The 18,179-nt window shown below is 35.4% G+C and overlaps 1 protein-coding gene and 1 non-coding gene across 2 annotated transcripts; both read right to left on the bottom strand.

Moving 5' to 3' along the window:
* Positions 1–7,072: 7,072 nt before the first annotated feature.
* Positions 7,073–7,146, bottom strand: Trnaf-gaa (transfer RNA phenylalanine (anticodon GAA)). Its single transcript has one exon. It is a non-coding gene; the product is annotated as a tRNA-Phe (tRNA).
* A 5,676-nt stretch (positions 7,147–12,822) lies between these two features.
* Positions 12,823–17,953, bottom strand: LOC126977764 (uncharacterized). The gene is made up of 3 exons (XM_050826417.1): positions 17,370–17,953; positions 13,996–14,184; positions 12,823–13,087 (listed from the first exon to the last, which is right to left on the bottom strand). Exons 1-3 carry the CDS (start codon positions 17,552–17,554, stop codon positions 12,853–12,855), a joined length of 609 nt encoding a protein of 202 aa, XP_050682374.1. The 5' UTR covers positions 17,555–17,953; the 3' UTR covers positions 12,823–12,852.
* Between the last annotated feature and the right edge of the window lie 226 nt (positions 17,954–18,179).

Genomic DNA, 18,179 nt, shown 5'->3' with positions numbered 1-18,179 from the left:
TCTGTGCAACGAACTGTATAGACGGCGGTGCATTCATCAGGTGACGACACATACGCTCATACCATGGGTATCTTCAAAAAGCGTGTACGACCACCTTGGACACTAGTGTAATTAATTTGTTATGTTTTAAAGAGATAACCCTCACTTCTAGGATAACAAAAAACTTATGAACGATGTGGGACTCGTACCCACGATTTTTTTTTTCTATTTGTGTACTAGTGTTATCACTCTGGCGTTGCAAGAGTACAAATAGATGGCGATGATATATTACTAACAGATAACAAATACGCTTGTCTGCCCTCCTGCAAAAAAACCATGGGTATCTGCAAAAAAAAAGAAAACCATGGGTATCTTCAAAAAGCGTGTACGCCCACCTTAAACGCTTTTGTTATTTCTCTGGCAGGTGACACCGTCGCCCACATTCTCCTGCAACACCAGGCTGCGCGCTTTTTTTAAGGTCCTAGGAACATTGTTCAAGATCTCATTCCATTGTTTGGTAATACGCGGAAGAAAGTTCCGTGAAAACCGCACTGTAGACGAAAGCCACATCCATATGGTGGGGATGACATCGTAATTTGTGGCGTGGCGTTCGGAGGTGGAAGTCGGCAGTAGGATCTGGTCAAATAGCTCTTCGGAACACTCTCCGTGATAAATTTGGTAGAAGACACACAGAAGTGGTGGTAAGTGGTAAAAAATATATTTTTTTGACATTATAAGTGTAATTTTTTTACACTTAGAATTTTACTAACTGCAAGCACTCAATCATTGGACACAGGTTTTACTTAGACCTTTAATAAGTTTTTCATTTATACCTGTAGCGAATCATTGCAAAGCTGTTAAGGACAGGAAAGTAATAAAACAAGATAACAATAAAAGCATATATATTCTAAAATCTATCAATTCTTAGCAACATAATATGGCGGTCTAACATTGCACCAAAACACATGACACGAAAAGAGATCAAGTTAAACTAAAAACAATTCTTGGATGAACGAAATATTATAGATAATTATAGACACGACCTTCATAATCATCTTCTCAAGAAACGTCTGTTACTTTGATGTAGATCCTATATGAATAATATAGACACAAACTCATTTGCAAAAAAAAAACTAGGGGGTTTCTTTTATTTTTTTCCGTCCCCGTATAAATAGGTTTTAATAATTTGAGAATGATACTGGCATATTTATGAAGTGTTGTGGTGCATAAAATAGTTTATTCCGAATTTAAATTTAAGACATAGCCGAACTCAAAAACAATGGAGCCGCACTCGAAATTATTTTTTTTATTTTTATATTAAAAAAATCTTAAGTATTTAACCTGCTTTATCTATTTAATGTACAGATACGCAAAAAGCTGCTTATACTCTGGGGTCATTTTTCATTAATTCCATCGAAATGTAGTCACGAAATTGACATAAACTACTCTTCACCTATTCATTTAAAGTATTATGATGTATATATACTAAGAATTATGAAATAATCTGAAGATGCCAGTGAAACAGGTTATTTACCTAGGTGCCCGTTTTTATTGCAAAATAGTTTATTTAAAAAAATTTTTTTACACAATTTTCATATTTCTCCATTTACATAATTCAAATTCACAATTACATTCAAACACATAATAAATCGCAGAAATTCTACAATATAATGAAAACTTAAATTTCTTAATGACTTTATAAACAAGTATACGTTATTACAAATAACGCGTCCGAATTAACACCTATTACAATCCACTTTTCAAGCAGAATTAATATACACACAGATAGATACTATAAAACCTTTTAAAAACAATATAAGAAATCCCTTTGTGGATATTACAAATAATATAGTAACTCAATTATTGACTAGGCTAAAACTGAATCAATTATAAACGAAAACCATGTGTATAAAAAATAGAAAGTAATAATCTTTATTTACAACGAAAATGCGTAACGGAAGTTCCTCCTATTTAGCATAGACTATTGATCTATAAAGCGACTACGGAAATAGAGAATAAACTAAGCAATACAAACAAAAACTAGTCTTTTAATTTTTATTTCTTGTAGAAAGCATTTTCTAGGATTACTTTGGCCCTGGGGCGATCCCAAGTCTCCCAAATATCAAGATTGCCTAAAAATTTCATTAAAATCGGTCCAGCCAAGAGGTCCAAATACATAATATATTTTGTTATTAAAATCTATTATTTATACACACAGACTGAATTAAAATAAACAAAAAAAATAAAAATAGCACCTTAAACGAATTGTTACTTATATCCATGCAACTTAACAAAAAAAAAACATTTAAAATACAGCAAAACCTCTTAAAATTGTCCAACTACAACGTATCATATCATGATCGTGCTAGGTTCGTAACAGACCAACAAGAATTGATTATTTTACTTGACTATTGAATTGTTATTCATATCAAAATACAGCAAAACCTCTTAAAAGTGTCAAACTACAACGTATCATATCATGACCGTGCTAGAATCGTAACAGACCTACAACAATTGATAATTTTACTTGGCTATTGATTTGTTATTTATGCTTCACAATTCTCATATTGTCAGAACTGCTCCATAAACACGTCCATACTGCGTGAAAGTCGAAGCTACACTACAAACCACGCATGCAAACGTTCGAAAATTCTTGATACCCATACAGCCCCATTTTAGATTTTACAACTTACACGGTTCGATTTAAGTTGAGCATCATTTTATGAAAAAAAATACGGGTTGTACTCCGGGAGTGCCAGCAGAAGTAAAAACTTGAACAAAGACATGTAAAACTACCACCATATGGACAGTCTTTGCTTATGACAATGCTTAAAAACCAAATAATTAAACTGTAAAAATATTTCACGGATGAGATTCGATCCCTCGTTGAAATAATCGAACTATAATAATAATAATTAAATGACTGTCTTACGAATTTTCGGTCAGGCCACGTGTCCTGACGCGAGTTTAACATTCTATATTCACGTATCATTCTACATCCCAAGAAAAGTGCTCAACGCCAAAGTGTTCAACTTAAAAAAATTGGAATTGAATTCTAATAAATTTATACTAAGGCCAACCAGAGGAGATAAAGAATGTAAACAAACCGACCGTTACTGCGTTATATTGCGGCAGCAATTAATATCTATCCATCAGTTGGTCGACGATAGCTGTCGTTGCGTGTTTCGTGGTACAGGAAAGCAGTCAATACCGCAGTTGTCAAAATTTGGTCCGCCATTTTGTGAACAAGTTTACTTTTCTATCCGTTACTGTTTTGTGTTTTTTTATGAAAATAAGGGACAAGACGAGCAGGACGCTCAGTTGATGGTAACTGATACGAGTTGCTCATTAAAATGCAGAGCCTTTTTTGAAAAACACAAATATTCTGAGCGGCACTATAAATGCGCCCGTCACCTTGATTCTTTACCCTTTGATCTTTTGCCCAGTAATTTCACTAACTACGGCGCTCTTCAGGCCGAAAAACAATAATAATGTTTACACATTACTTCTTCACGGCAGAAATAGGCGCCGTTGTGGTACCCATAATCTAGCCGGCATCCTGTGCAAAAGGAGCCTCCTGCTGGTATCTTTTGTTTGTTGACTTTATGTAGCTATTATTGTGAGCAGTTGTTGATTTTAATTATGGAAACACAGCCTGGCAGCTAGCTCTACACATCCTTTGAAATATATTAAATTCTTGTCAATATTCAAAGATATCGATAAAAATGTTTTGAACCCCTGAAACTTTGTTTACATTCTTTATTTTGTCTTATTGGCCTTACTATAGACTATTTAATGAATATCTATTCAACATTAATAGCCAAGAGGGCGGCGAGTGGAGGATTCAAATAATGTCTAGTTAAAGATAAGGAGAAATCACTTTGGTTTTATTTAGAGATCTTTTACTTATGCATGACAAGTGCTAGAGAATAACAAAACAGACAAACACATTACGTTCAAACATAAGTCTGCATCTCCTACCGAATATAAGCGAATTTTCTAAAAACTGTTACCATCATAATGTCAACATCTCGAACAAACACAAACTTATTACGGTCACTACTCGACTAAGTCGAGTTATTAAATCTTTTGTTGGGCGATGTATATGCTTATACAACAAGATCCCAGAAAATATTAAAAAAAATATATTACGAAATTCAAAATAATTGTTAAAAAACGTTTGTTTGTTTACCACACAAACGAGGTTAACCTTTAGGTTACTATAAAATAAATTACTTTCTTAATGATACCACAGATTCCTTATGGAACGACCGCCGTCAGATTATAAATTACAAATTTTATTGTATAGACATTTTATTTAAAATAAAGAAGTTGCTTGCCCCCGTTCTTCTCACGTCTGAGGCATTCATTTCCGAATGCAGTTTGCTGTTCTAACTAAAATCGAGCCGTGTTAAGTCAAATTACTTTCTTCGATTATCTCTTAATGACCAGAATAACGTATAATTATCGATCCCATCTCAATAAAGAGCTCAATATTTTTTAAAAGCATCGCATCTCCATATATCTCACTGTTCTACTAAAATCATTGATTTGTACTGAATTTACTCTGCTTTTATAGTTTTTCTGCCACACTGGTACGTAAACATAGCCAAGTCTATAACTTAATTACTTCACATCTCCCCTGAACTTAGACATTATGAAGTTGTCCTGTATTTCAATATATTCAAACATGAAAGCATTATTTATTTTAAATTAAACACTTTTCTACGCGTTTCCTGAAGAAAGCTGACACCATTACGCCGAAGGTACAGTGTACCCTACACATGTGTTAAAAAAAATATCTAAATAAGGCATTCTAATTTTCTACTAACTATCACACACAAACGTTTATATCACTTTCGAATTTGTCCCCAAATATTTCCCCGTTACTTTACAAAATGACAACACAAACCTCCCAACTATCATTCAATGAGATTATTTTCTAACACTAGAATTATAAAAATTATTAGTAAAATTTTGTACTTAATATCGGCCGATTTTTATTAAATATTTACAATTATCATCTACGGGGTTTTCACCACAGACTTCATAATTATGACTAATTTAATATAATTAAGAAATTTACCATGGACCTGCCGATATTTAAGATATGAAATAAACTTGGAAACGCGGAAATAAAATTATTTTATTATAACTTATAAAACACATAACTCATAATAATTGTAGAATATAAAGCAAAAGAATTGTACATAAAAAATGCCGAAACGTCTCCATAGTTTTCTTTAGCCAGAAAATTAACAAAAAATATAGAGAATCAAAACAGCCAAGATATCATTACGTTTAAAACGCATACGCTCATGAAAACCCGATTCGTCTCCCTTGCACGTAGTCAATCTTATGAAAGATCGAAGAAAAAATATTTTTATGGAACACGAAGTCAAGTGAGAAAACGCCTCCTGTGGGAAAAGGTAGAGGCGCGGAGAGAAAATTATTTTGGGTACAAACTTTATGTTGTGTATTCTGAACATATAGGAATACTTAAGATACCGAATTAATATAAAATCCGATATTACCATACATTCTGTAATGTGTGCAATGAGGGTATTTGCCAAAATGGGAAGACGCGACGTTCCACGTCGTTGGATGTTACACATCTAAATATTGTTTGTCTGTGGTGAAAACGACTTAATACTACAATCACATTGCCAACTGGATCACAGATAGTAAAACCCTGCGCTCTAATGGAACTGCTGTCAAGCTTTACAATTAAGACTAAATTTTTAAACTACCCTCAATGTAAAAATAAAGTTTATTCCTGGAGCTTCATACTATCTTAAACAAAGTTCATTAATCGAATTTGGACTAGAAGTTGGTACATTTTTTATCACTCATTTTTAGGTGATCACCTGCAACGGATATTCGTAGCACTAATATTTCACAAGGTGATCACTTACACTTATTCTTAATCATTCTCTTGACAGCAGTTCATATAACCACAATCTTTCCCTTATACTAACATAGTATTTCGCACCTTAACACCTAAATGTAACAATTAGCTGAATCTTGACCGGTGTGCGAAACTAACGTCTTGACTTTATTTATATAAAAATTAAAATAGCACTCGAATATACAAAGTACTAAAGTGCGAAGTACCCTCAAAATTTAACATTATATTATGTAGTCTAAACACTCCAAAAAATCTTCATAAATGTATGTGTGTCCAACTATTTTTGTTTCTACCCGCAAGAATATGGATACAAATTTTGGAAATTTCTTACTGTTATGATTATTTCATCTTATTTGTAACATGATTTAGTCCAATAGTATTGCAAATAAATATTAAACTTAAAATTATCATTTCATAACTTGACTTTGAATTGTACGTTATTTACCGGAAATTCAATGACGATTTAAAAGTGCTTCAAGCATACATCGAATAAATCTTATATTAATTTGATAAATAGAACATATTTTTAGAGTTCCGTACCCCAAGGGTAACTAACTATAACAACTTAATATAATAAAAATAAAAATTGCGTATTCAAAATGGCCGACAACCGAATTATGAAAAAAATCGCGATAAAGTCTGTGGTCACACTAGCGGCTTGTATATTCTGCATGAATTATCTTGCAATAATTCAAGATGTCCGAAACAATTTCCATACGTTTCACTACGGACGACGACTTCGGCCACCAAATGTTTTTGTTGAGGTTTACATTCGATTAGGATTTCCATTTATCCTGATTTTGTTTGTTTCTGTGTGATGGGCGCCGTAGATAGTGAAATTACAGGTCAAATGAGACTTAACATTTTATGTCTCAGGATACGAGCGCAATTGTAGTTCCACTCAGAATTCAAGAATCCTGCATTGTAATGGGCAGGGCGTATCACGCTTCGTCCCTTATTGTGATATAAAAAAATCTTACCAAGAACAACGCTGTGACCATGTAGGGCGATATTATAGCGAACTAAACTCTTTGATATACCGACTCCCGCGTGATAACTAACTCGCCCGACTGTTCGGGACGATAGCCGATAATGGCCGGTCACACCTGCGTGCATAGAAGCCTCGCGACGATAGACGTAGTTGTGGCCCCAGCATTACGAAAGTAAATCTGTAACCAAAATGTATGAACGATGCGGGACTCGAACCCGCGACCACTCGCGTTTCGTGCGAGCGCTCTTACCAACTAAGCCAACCGTTCGAGTGACGCATGGTTCGTAAATCTCGGTATGTCTTGTTCAACAAGAACAATAATTTGAACAATATTTGTTTCCGAAGCGGTAGTAGTATCTAGAAATGACATCAAAAAGAATTGTAAAGGAATCAATTTTGAGAACATAAATGCCTTTTATGCCTTTTAATAGAACCGTTCCAGTGACGCATGGTGCGTAAATCTTTATATTCTCGTTGAACAAGACATGCTAAGATTTAAAATTTGGCTCAGAGCGCTCGGACGCAAGCCGACAGGTCGCCGGTTCGAGTCACGCATCGTTCATAAATTTTGGATACAAATTTTATTTGAATAAATTATCCCAGAAATGAGGGATTATTATTACTTTAAAATAACAAATTCTTTACGAATGTAAAATGAGTACATGATGTATCTCTTAAGCAGTCGCCGACTGCAGAAATTCCGCCAGTTTGTTACAAATGACGGTATGAAGAAAAAATAACTTCCAAGATGGCGTATTCAAAATGGCCGACAAATGAATGTTTCTTTCACAAAGTATTTAAAAAGAGTACATTACGTTATCTTGTACGAAAAAACACAGTGGAATAATAAATGATACCATAATTTGTACGTCTGCATAGTCTGTGACAGCTGTGAACATGAAATAGCGGCGATATTTTAGCCTCTATTCTCAGCAACGCACGCACACTAAAACTACTAACGTATCGCGAATGTAAGACGTAGTTTGTCATGCAAACGAAAGAAAAAAACTGGCCGTGTTGTCATGCGTTGGCTTACAGCTAGAGAATCTATACAGACATATAGAGTCTTTAAAGTGATATAATATAGGTTATATTTTTCCCAATTTCAGGGTATTAATGAGAGATTTATAAATCAAAAAAATTAAAAATCTAAAATATTCACTTTTTTCCTGAGTTTTCATCGTTTCCAGAATCCTTTGTGTCTCGGTGTGACATTTTGATGTGCCTCCTGAAAATAATATTTTTAATGCAATGAGTATTGCAGACTTCATCATAATCATCACCATCAGCCGGAAGACGTCTACTGCTGGACAAAGGCATCCACCAAAGATCTCCACGACGATCTGTCCTGCGCTGCCCTATTCCGGCGATCTTGACCAGATCGTCGGTCCATCTTGTGGGGGGTCTACCAACACTGCGTCTTCCGGTACGTGGTCGCCATTCGAGGACTTTACTGCCACAACGGCCATTTGTCTGTCAAACTATGTGCCCTGCCCACTGCCACTTCAGTTTCGCAATCATTTGGGCTTTGTCGGTGACTTCGCTTCTCCTACGGATCTCCTCATTTCAAGTCGCCGATAAAAGTATAGTAAAATATAGTTACCTCAATCCTCTTTCCCCGCGAAATGGCGATTTACAAATACCACACAGCAGCCAATCACTGAGACTGTTACCAATATCAATAGTTTGGTTTTCGTGTCTCTTGTCTATGGTTGGTCCGGTTTCCGATTCCATTATTGCGTTCTCTTTTTTCTGTACACTCGATACCTTTGATTTTAAATCTGAAACGGATACACAGTTATTTATACAGGATGGCCGAGAAATTGACGTCCAAAGCTTAAATTTGAAAGGCTCATGGTGATGAGTATCCGAATCACCCCTATGTATGTTCTACGATTTTGCGTAGTTCAGGAGATAATAATTTTTTTCCCCATTTTATCCGCTTTTTTCACCTAATTTTGGTTTAGGACTTCAAATTTTTTTGAACACTTTTAGTTAATTTTATTGTTGACTAGACCTTTGACCCGATAGACGTTGTTCTGTATATAATAAATAAAATAATGTTTTTTATGAATTTGTCAGTAATATATCATAACATCAAGAATTATTTCGTAAAATATGCTCCCTGATTGTTTCACAGCAGAACTGTCAAACCGTGCGTCATTAAATTCTCTCATAGAAAATATGTCCATACAAAACAAATATCGGACGACGGGGGACACACACATCAAGGGAAAAACAAAATTGTTGTTTTTATTTAATTCCGAACACTTTATAATTAATTCACCTTTTAAACCTTCCCTGACTTCCAAAAATAATTCAAGACCAATATTAGCCAAATCAGTCCAGCCGTTCTCGAGTTTTAGCGAGACTAACGAACAGCAATTCATTTTTATATATATATAGATATATACAGATAATTATTAACTACAGTTGCAGTAACCACATAAGAAACTATGAATACTTTAGACAATGCGGAACTAGTTTAGAATTGAGTCGTAAGTTCAAGATAACTGCTCCAGCTAAATTCATGAAAATGTTCAAGGTATCAAAAAAAAAATGGGAGCCTATCGCTTCTAACTATTTTTAAAAACTTCCCAGAACATTGGCCAATAAAATGGGCTAAATACAAATTTTAGCTTTGAACGTCAACTTCTCGGCCACCCTGTATATCAAAATTTATTCCATTTTATCTATGTAATAATAAACATTGTTTTCAGGCATATCCAACCCATAGAAAACACAATTGAAATGAAGGTAATATTAAAAATTAAAATTTAATTAAATGAAACACAATTACGTATATTTAAAAAAAAACATACCAAATGCACGGACGAGTAAAATAAGAAGGACTCCGTGTCACCTTACATAACAGTGAGGCACCAAAACAAGCCGGTAAACGTGTAAATACAGAGCCCCACGCATACACTTACACTAATACAAGCCGATCGGCCGCCATTATGAGAATTGCCATCGTCTGTGACAGATCAGTTACCGTCGCAATAAAATATCTTAAAATGCCGTCGTGCGTTGTGAAAAAGTGTAAAAACGATACTATAAAAGTATTTGGGGATATATGATTATTACACTAGCATAAAGGTGTTTCACTTGCTAATATCATGGCGCGGTGTCCTTCTTTTTTTACTAGTCCGTGACCATATGACTATTAGGAAACTGACTTGAGATGTTACTTCTGGGATTAATAACACAAATCAAACTGAAAACAAGAGAGAACTTGAACGCGAGAGGTCGCGGGTTCGAGTCCCGCATCGTTCATAAAGTTTGTTTTCATTTTTACTTGTGTACATATACGATAATGTCGCGGAAACGGCTCCAACGATTTTCATAAAATTTAGTATACAGGGGATTTCGGGGGCTAAAATCGATCTTGTTAGGTTTCAATTTAAAAATTTAGTTTTATCCGTGTTTTAATGAGAAACAGCTACAATAACATTAGAATATGATGGACATTGGGTGATCCGGAAAGCAGAAGACCCCGGTTCGAATCCTTATGAGTCCAGATGTCCTATTAGTTTTTTTTTGTTCAAATTTTGTACATTACTTAAAAATTCTTAAAAATCTCCTTAATTAATATCATATTCAATTCACTATTTCCTCAGCAAGATTTACCCCGCATGATCTTTTATCATTTTATTTATGGATTGTTTTCATAACGCCTTAACAACATTCACTTCAGCAAATACGAGCGATAAGGAGTTAATTAAAATTGAAGGTTAGCTCATGTCAATATTAACTTGTTATAAATTTACTTTATTTATATCGACTTTATCGTGGCCTGATGAGAAAGCTCATGGTCGCTCAGAGGGCAATGGAGAGGGCTATGCTCCGAGATTCCCTGCGAGATCGAATCAGAAATGAGGAGATCCGTAGGAGAACCAAAGTTACCGACATAGTCCAAATGATTGCGAAACTGATGTGGCAGTGGGCAGGGCACATAGTTCGAGGGACAGTTGGCCGTTGAGGCAGTCAAGTCCTCGAATGGCGACCACGTACCGGAAGACGCAGTGTTGGTAGGACCCCCACAAGACGGACCGACGATCTGGTCAAGATAGCTTGTGTTTCTAAGAAATATTGTATTAATATATATTTTTATTATTTTAATAATGTAAGAACCGAAATTGAATTTAACATCATTGAATTTTATTAGACTATATTAATTTTATTATTTTTATTTCTATAATTTAATTATTTTCTTTTTAATTGTAATTATGACATACATAATTTTTTTTTCATCTGTTATTTAATTAAAATCAAAGTAAACTCAACTTGTAATGTAATTTAAGTTAAGATTGTTTGTAGATTTAAGGGTAAAATGCCTGAAAATAAATGATTTATTATTATTATTATTTACTTCCGTAAGAGGAGTCTAAAAAGTTTTACAAGAACAGGTGTTCAAGTTGATATATATCTGATATGTGGTTTTGGTTGGCTTCCGATAGATGGCGCTGAATACAGAAGCAATTATTTTACCTCGCGCTATTAATGTATATTTAGATAATCGTATTGTTAGTCAATTATTTGTAGAGGTGGTCTCCAATCCATTTTCTGCCGTAAGGCTGTCAATGCCCACTGGTGCGTTAGAAACGCAGACCTTCACCGGGACTTAGAGCTCCCCACCATCCAACAACACCTAAAGTGCTCGTCCGAAACTTTCTTCAAGTCCTCAGACAATCACCCAAATCCCCTGATTAAGGAGGCAGCGGATTATACTGCCCCCCCTCCTTCACGTCATCAAGTCAGGAGGCCCAGACACGCCCTCTCCGATCCCCCTAACAAACTCTCGTCTGACCTGGAACGCCTCTTGGCATCCGGGGACAATCAGACGCATTTAGATTCACCTCTATTTTGTGATCATCCTTCTGATGTCACTAGTCCCAATTAGATAGCACCTTCTGTGCAATATCCCAGCGGAAACTCCATAGGGAGTGCCGCTTGCGCCTCTCTCTCCCCAAGAGAAGGTCGCCTTCGATGTAGGCTTAGAGGGCACCTGCCCAAAGCCAACTGCAGGTGGTGTTTAGTGGGTAGGCACCTAGGTTTTCACGTGAGTCCCACATAACCAACGCAGACTTAGGCTGCGTTGGTATGCATGAGCATTCACCACCTCCCTCCCGTCGTTATCCCGGAGGGTAGCCCATTCCCTTGCTTGGGCGCAAAAAAAAAAAAAAGAGTAGAGGTGTTCGTTATATTAGATAGCTGATAAAATAATCTAATATATATTTATAATTATATCACCTATTATATATTAAAACTAGCAAGCGTTATTTAATATTTATGTGATACGCGATTTTTGTCATCTGCCAAATTATGCTCTAAGAGTAATTCATAAGAACTAAATTCAAATGAAAGTCGTTTATAATTCATGCGATACGCTATTTGTGTCACCTGCCAAATCATGCTCTAGGAGGACTACATAAAAGTTTATATTCAAATAAAAGTCCAGTTGTAATTGGAAATATATTAGGCAAATAAATAAACATATTTTGTTCCGCTATCTAACGCGTTAGATTATTTTGTTTGTTTGAATAAATATTTAATCAGATCGGATATAACGCGCTTGCGGCTGACTTGACTTCGTATGACGTATTTAATTAGTATTGAATATTGATTATTGTGCGTTTGTGAATGATTTTGAATTGATTGTTTTATAGAATAGTTTAAAAAGTTTTATAAAAGTTATAAGTACCTAAATTTTGTTTGGCATAAATAAAATAATAGATAATTACATATTATCATAAATCATAATTTCAGCCAGACAGTCAGTAAGTAAGCACTTTCAAAAGCTCACACAACAATAATGTATCGAATAATATTTAACAGCGCACGTTTCATCAACATTCTGTAACGAATAGCAGCGATAATGAAACGCGCCATAAGTCATAACGAAGTGAACTAATATATTATAGAGTAAAAAATAATAGGCGTTTTAAAAATAGCGTATCGTTATAACGTGATTTCAATATATAGTCGTTGCGAACACCTCTAGTGCTGTGTACAACAACAGGCAATCCACCTTACCACAAGCAACGATTACAATATTCGGAATCCCCATCACATTATCCAGTGAGGCAGGCGGCGACACTCCTCGCACGACACCAATGTCAACCACGCGGTTACATGACACCCCCTCGTCGCTTGATCCATCCGAATCCATTATCGGCTTGTGTTGTTTCTTTGCACGCTTCCGAAACCTTATAAAAAACATTATTAGCATAAAAATTGAAGTTTTTTTATGACGGTAAGGCAAACGAGGAAAAAAAATCGGCAACGCTCCTGTGATTCCTCTAGTGTTGCGAGAGAATGTGCGCGGCGGTGATCACTTAACACCAGGTGGCCCGTACGTTCGTTCGTCCTCCTATTCCATAAAATATAAAAAAAAACCACCAAAATGGAACCGGAAGTCGCACACGAGGAGACATGCGCTCTAGCACTGTTTAAGCTGTCTGGTCAGCATCAGCAAACTTTAGCAAAACGAAGAATGGCATAGCTTTTGATATTCTTCTTGTTGTTGTATGTTAATAATAATAATGACTGAAATGTTCATCGTTTGCTCACGAGTGAAACAACTAATCTTTACTATGTAGCACTACACCCGAACACGTCCACACGCAACCAATAGCCGATTAGAACTGGTCTTCCACTGTACTGTGCATTCCTTATATAACACTCATCGTCACACGGTCAAAGTCACTGTCGATGTCGTGACAGTGACAATAATAGTTAACACATACTCTGTTAAGACTAGATGTCAGTACACTACAATAACACTAGTCTTTTATCTTGTTTTCTTCAAAATTGTTAAAATATATACTAAATCGCAGGGGCGTGCATATCATATAGGCAATTAGGTGTTATGAACCTAAATAAAGAGAGTGTTAAAGTTAATTTTGTTTAATTTGATTCCGTTATTTTATAACCAAAGTTAACTATTGAACCCCCACTCATAAATTTTCCTAAATACCTACGGTAAGCAATATCCAGGCTCAACTACGACTATTTAGATCTACAGTGCCTACCTTGCTAGAAAATCTATGCACGCCCCTGCTAAATTGTAGCCCCCTTTCTTGAGAGACAAACCCGTCTAACAAATAAAATATACCTCTTCTTGGGCCTCTTATACGGAACCACAGTCTTTTTAAATTTGGTCTCTTCATTGTTATTGTTGTTGATGTACTTCTCGCAGGCAACACTTCCCAGTTCCATATTTTCCACCTCTGTACTGCTTGGCAGAGATGATTTGTCACAAGCAAACAGATCTGTTTCATTGCCAAGGCTGTCGATTTGGTCACTGAAAGGAACAGCTAGGTTAGTTTGAACAAAACCATACATGTCAACAGTCTGAGGCATACATAGACCCGCAATCAGCTGTTGAGCTACCTGCATAAAGGAGATTGTAAGTCAGTGGTTCCACCTACATGGACACCCGAGTTGGAAATGAAGGCCATGGTTTTTAAGCATTCTGCCTAACTTCGTAAAGTGTACTTCCTAAAGTGTACTTCTGTCGGAATAAAGAAAAAATAATGTCAAGATTCTGTTTTTCATGCTTCCTTGTGCAGTGTTTCTGGGACGATATGACATGGGTTCCTTCAAAAAAAGCGCGTACACCTTCCTTAAAGGCCGGCAACGCTCCTGTGATTCCTCTGGTGTTGCAAGAAAATGTGGGTGGTGGTTATCACTTAGCACCAGGTAATCTGTATGCTCATTTGTCCTCCTATTCCATAAAAAAAAGAGTCAGTGGAAGGCCATGCATACTTTTTTGTGTGCTACAATTTCTGCCTCTGTGGCTATTGGGGATATACATCAACAATACTGGGATAGCCTTGAGGAGTGCAGGCAAGCCAAAGCAGCTTTACCTTGCGCCGACTTGCGTTTTACCAGGGAAATATTACAACTCAATTGGTGTTGACTAAGATTAATATTATATGCCAGGAAGTATGCCAAAACACCATGCAGAGGAGCCTATTGGACATAAAATTAAAGGACAGAGAAAGAATAACAGACATAAGAGAAAAAACAAAGGTGATCCCATAACAAAAACTGTAAATAAACTTGTGGAAATGGATAGGTCATATCATCAGAGGCCCAAACAAGTGGTCACAGAAACTCACCAATTGGTACCCAAGAGATGCTAAAAGAAAGAGAGGCAGACAGATACTAAGATGGGAAGATGACATAAAGGAGGTTGCTGGACCAGTTTGGAGTAGAGAAGCGCGGGAGAGAGAGCACTGGAAGGTCCTAGAGGAGGCCTAAGTCAGTGGACAAGCTAGATATATTGTTAAAAAATAGAGGAAATAAAAAATACATGTTACTACATAACTAATGTCTAGAAATAAAGGCTATCTTTATCTATATATATATGCAGCCACAGGTCATGGCAATTTTAACAGGCATCTTTTTAATATAGGCGTCACAGACAGCCCTCTATGCAGAGGGTGCCTGGGGGCAGAGGAAACAGCCGCTCACGTTTTGCTGGAATGCAGTGAGGTGGCAAACTACAGGGCGAAGCACCTGGGGTCACCAGGCCCTCTTCAGGAAGTCTTTCGAGACGTTAAGAGGTTGGGTGACTTCTTGGAGGAGCTTGGCTGGTTGGAGTAGCCTCTACTACCCTCGCACGCAAAATAGGCGCATATGACATCGAGTTGCGGAAAGCGCGCCCGTATGAAGAAGAAGTGGCTATTGAGCAAAAGAAATGTCGAACTTTCTACAGGTGCTGTACCCTAGGACTAAGCACTAATTATAAAACTAATATTGAAAACTAGAGTAGAGGAAAGGAGAAGAAGAACTTAGATATAAGAAATTGTATTCTTTTTAGTTGAATAAGAGGCTTTATTTTTATTATTATTGTCAACTACATAATTGCACATCACAAAAACTGGATTGAAACACATTGTCAGTAATGTATTTACATTAAAATATGCACATTTTAACAAAATTGAAGTAATAATAATAATAATAATAATAATAATCATTTATTCATCTAATAATATGTGGTACAAAATGTTTTGTGCCCTACCCTCTGCGATACGATATCCTGAGTTGCAGAGGCTAGGTCCTTCCGAAAGGCTATACATTATTAAACATAATTAGCAAACTCACTAAAAAGAGGTATGTGTGTGTGTGTGTATATGTGTGTGTGTGTGTATATGTGTGTGTGTGTGTATATGTGTGTGTATATGTGTGTGTGTATGTGTGTGTAAGTGTGTGTCTGTTTGCTGTGATGTTAAGTATATGTACTTAACATTAAAAAGCCGCAGACTGAATCTTTTATTTTTAAATGCAGTAATATCTCAAACTTAGAAGCTAGATGGGACTAATAATGCAAATCTTAGATAAATAAAGATAAAATAATAAATTGAGTACTACTACTACTACAGAGAAAAAGGCACGATTTTAAACACCTGCATAACACCATGTATGCCTTAACACCATCCTTTGGATGCCTAACCTAGGCCCTTACAAGCAAAAATTAGAGAAAACTGGAAGTATGCCAAAACACCATGCAGAGGAGCCTATTGGACATAAAATTAAAGGACAGAGAAAGACTAACGGACAAAAGAGAAAAAACAAAGGTGATCCCATAACAAAAACTGTGAAAAAACTTAAGTGGAAATGGACGGGTCATATGATCAGAGGCCCAAAGATTGTCACCCGAGAGATGCTAAAAGAAAGGGAGGCAGGCAGATACTAAGGTGGGAAGATGACATAAAGAAGGTTGCTGGACCTGTTTGGAGTAGAGAAGCGCCGCAGAGAGAGCACTGGAAGGTCCTAGAGGAGGCCTATGTCAGTGGACAAGCTAGATATATTGTTTAAAAATAGAGGAAATAAAAAAAATAAAGTAGTTACTACATAACTAATATCTAGAAATAAATAAAAATAATCTTTATCTTTACTCCTTTATCTCCTCTAACATTTGCCCTGATAAATAAAAATAACCTAATTCTTGGTTCATGTAAGTACATAAGTTGGGGTGGTATAACAAGATGATGGTAGTGGACTGTCAGGATACCTGTGTAGGATAGCTAGAACCATTGCTTATCAACCACTTACCAACTTAAACAATGCCATAGTGAAAGTATTCACAGAAATTTCAAAATATTTGGCAGTTAGCTTACTGTAATTTATAAAATTTAACCTTTTTGGAAAACCTATTTTACTATAATTATGTTATATGTAAAAAGCTATGAATCTTCTTAAATTCTTAACATAAATATTGAATACCAATAATTTAAAAGTTGATTAATTGAATTGAACTGAAAGAAATGTCTCGAACTTTATAACACAAGTTAGATCTTATCATGGGTATCAGAGTTTCAATTCAACACTGTATTTTATTTAAGATAAGTTAATTTTTAAGACGTAGTACATATATATTTAAGTGTTGTGAACCTCTGTTTTTGCGAAATAGTTTATTTATTGTTATTATTATATATAACAAGAATATTTAACAAATGGAAAAATATAAAGTATAAATACCTCTCCTCAGATAACTCGCTATGCGTTCTTGCCTCCAACTTCTTAATTTTAAATGTTATTTCAATTCTTTTGTAGATTTCTTCTGTTATGTGCCTACATTTTTCATACTTCCCACTTAGATTCTTTGTTGGGATAGTGGGATTCGAAATTTTCTCCCAATTTTTCTGGCTTTTTAATTTAGACATTACGAAATTCTATCTAGAATCTTATAGGAATTCCTAAGTTTATTATGTTCCAACTTGGAACAAGAAGTCACAATACAAAATGGCGGGATTTAATTAAATTGAGTTTTAATTGATTTAACCATCATTATTTTCCTTCGTACAGCGTTCTTAAGCCGTCTACAACGTAACCTAATCGTCTAATAACTTAACAGCACCTTTTAGTAAAACTTAATCACAAAACAAGTAATTTATGGCACATTTATTTTTGTCGATATTATAGAAATGGCCTTCTTTACTTATTTATGAAACTTAAGACTAGAATATGTAACACACACACACTTCAAGTGCGTATAAAATAATATAACATAAAATATAAAAACAACAATTTACAAAATAAACAAATTTAATAGCCTTTGCGGCTTTTTGTTTTCATTTTTATGACAAGTTTTATGACGTTTTATTGGTGTTGCTTGATATTAATTACAAAACCACTCCAATGTCAACTCCTATTATATTTTTCCATTCATTATCATTTTTATATATTCATGGTCATACGACATAGAATAAGTTTAATATTTTTTATCTATGTTCTTCAAATACGAAAGCGCCATGTTACAGGCAAAAGTTCAGCGATAATCAGCCAACA

The sequence above is a fragment of the Leptidea sinapis genome, chromosome 2 (assembly GCF_905404315.1).
Source record: "Leptidea sinapis chromosome 2, ilLepSina1.1, whole genome shotgun sequence".
NCBI lineage: Eukaryota > Metazoa > Arthropoda > Insecta > Lepidoptera > Pieridae > Leptidea > Leptidea sinapis.
Note: the sequence above shows the minus strand (reverse complement) of the source record. Positions and strands in the feature narration are given on the sequence as shown.

Bases quoted from the DNA above. Each gene is read 5' to 3' on its own strand.
- LOC126977764 (XM_050826417.1), bottom strand. From the start codon at position 17,554: ATGTCTAAATTAAAAAGCCAGAAAAATTGGGAGAAAATTTCGAATCCC. The intron at 14,185-17,369 runs GTATTTATACTT...TGTTCCTTTCAG, and splicing joins AGCGAGTTATCTGAGGAGAG to TGACCAAATCGACAGCCTTG. The intron at 13,088-13,995 runs GTATATTTTATT...GTTTTTTATAAG, and splicing joins TATAAGAGGCCCAAGAAGAG to GTTTCGGAAGCGTGCAAAGA.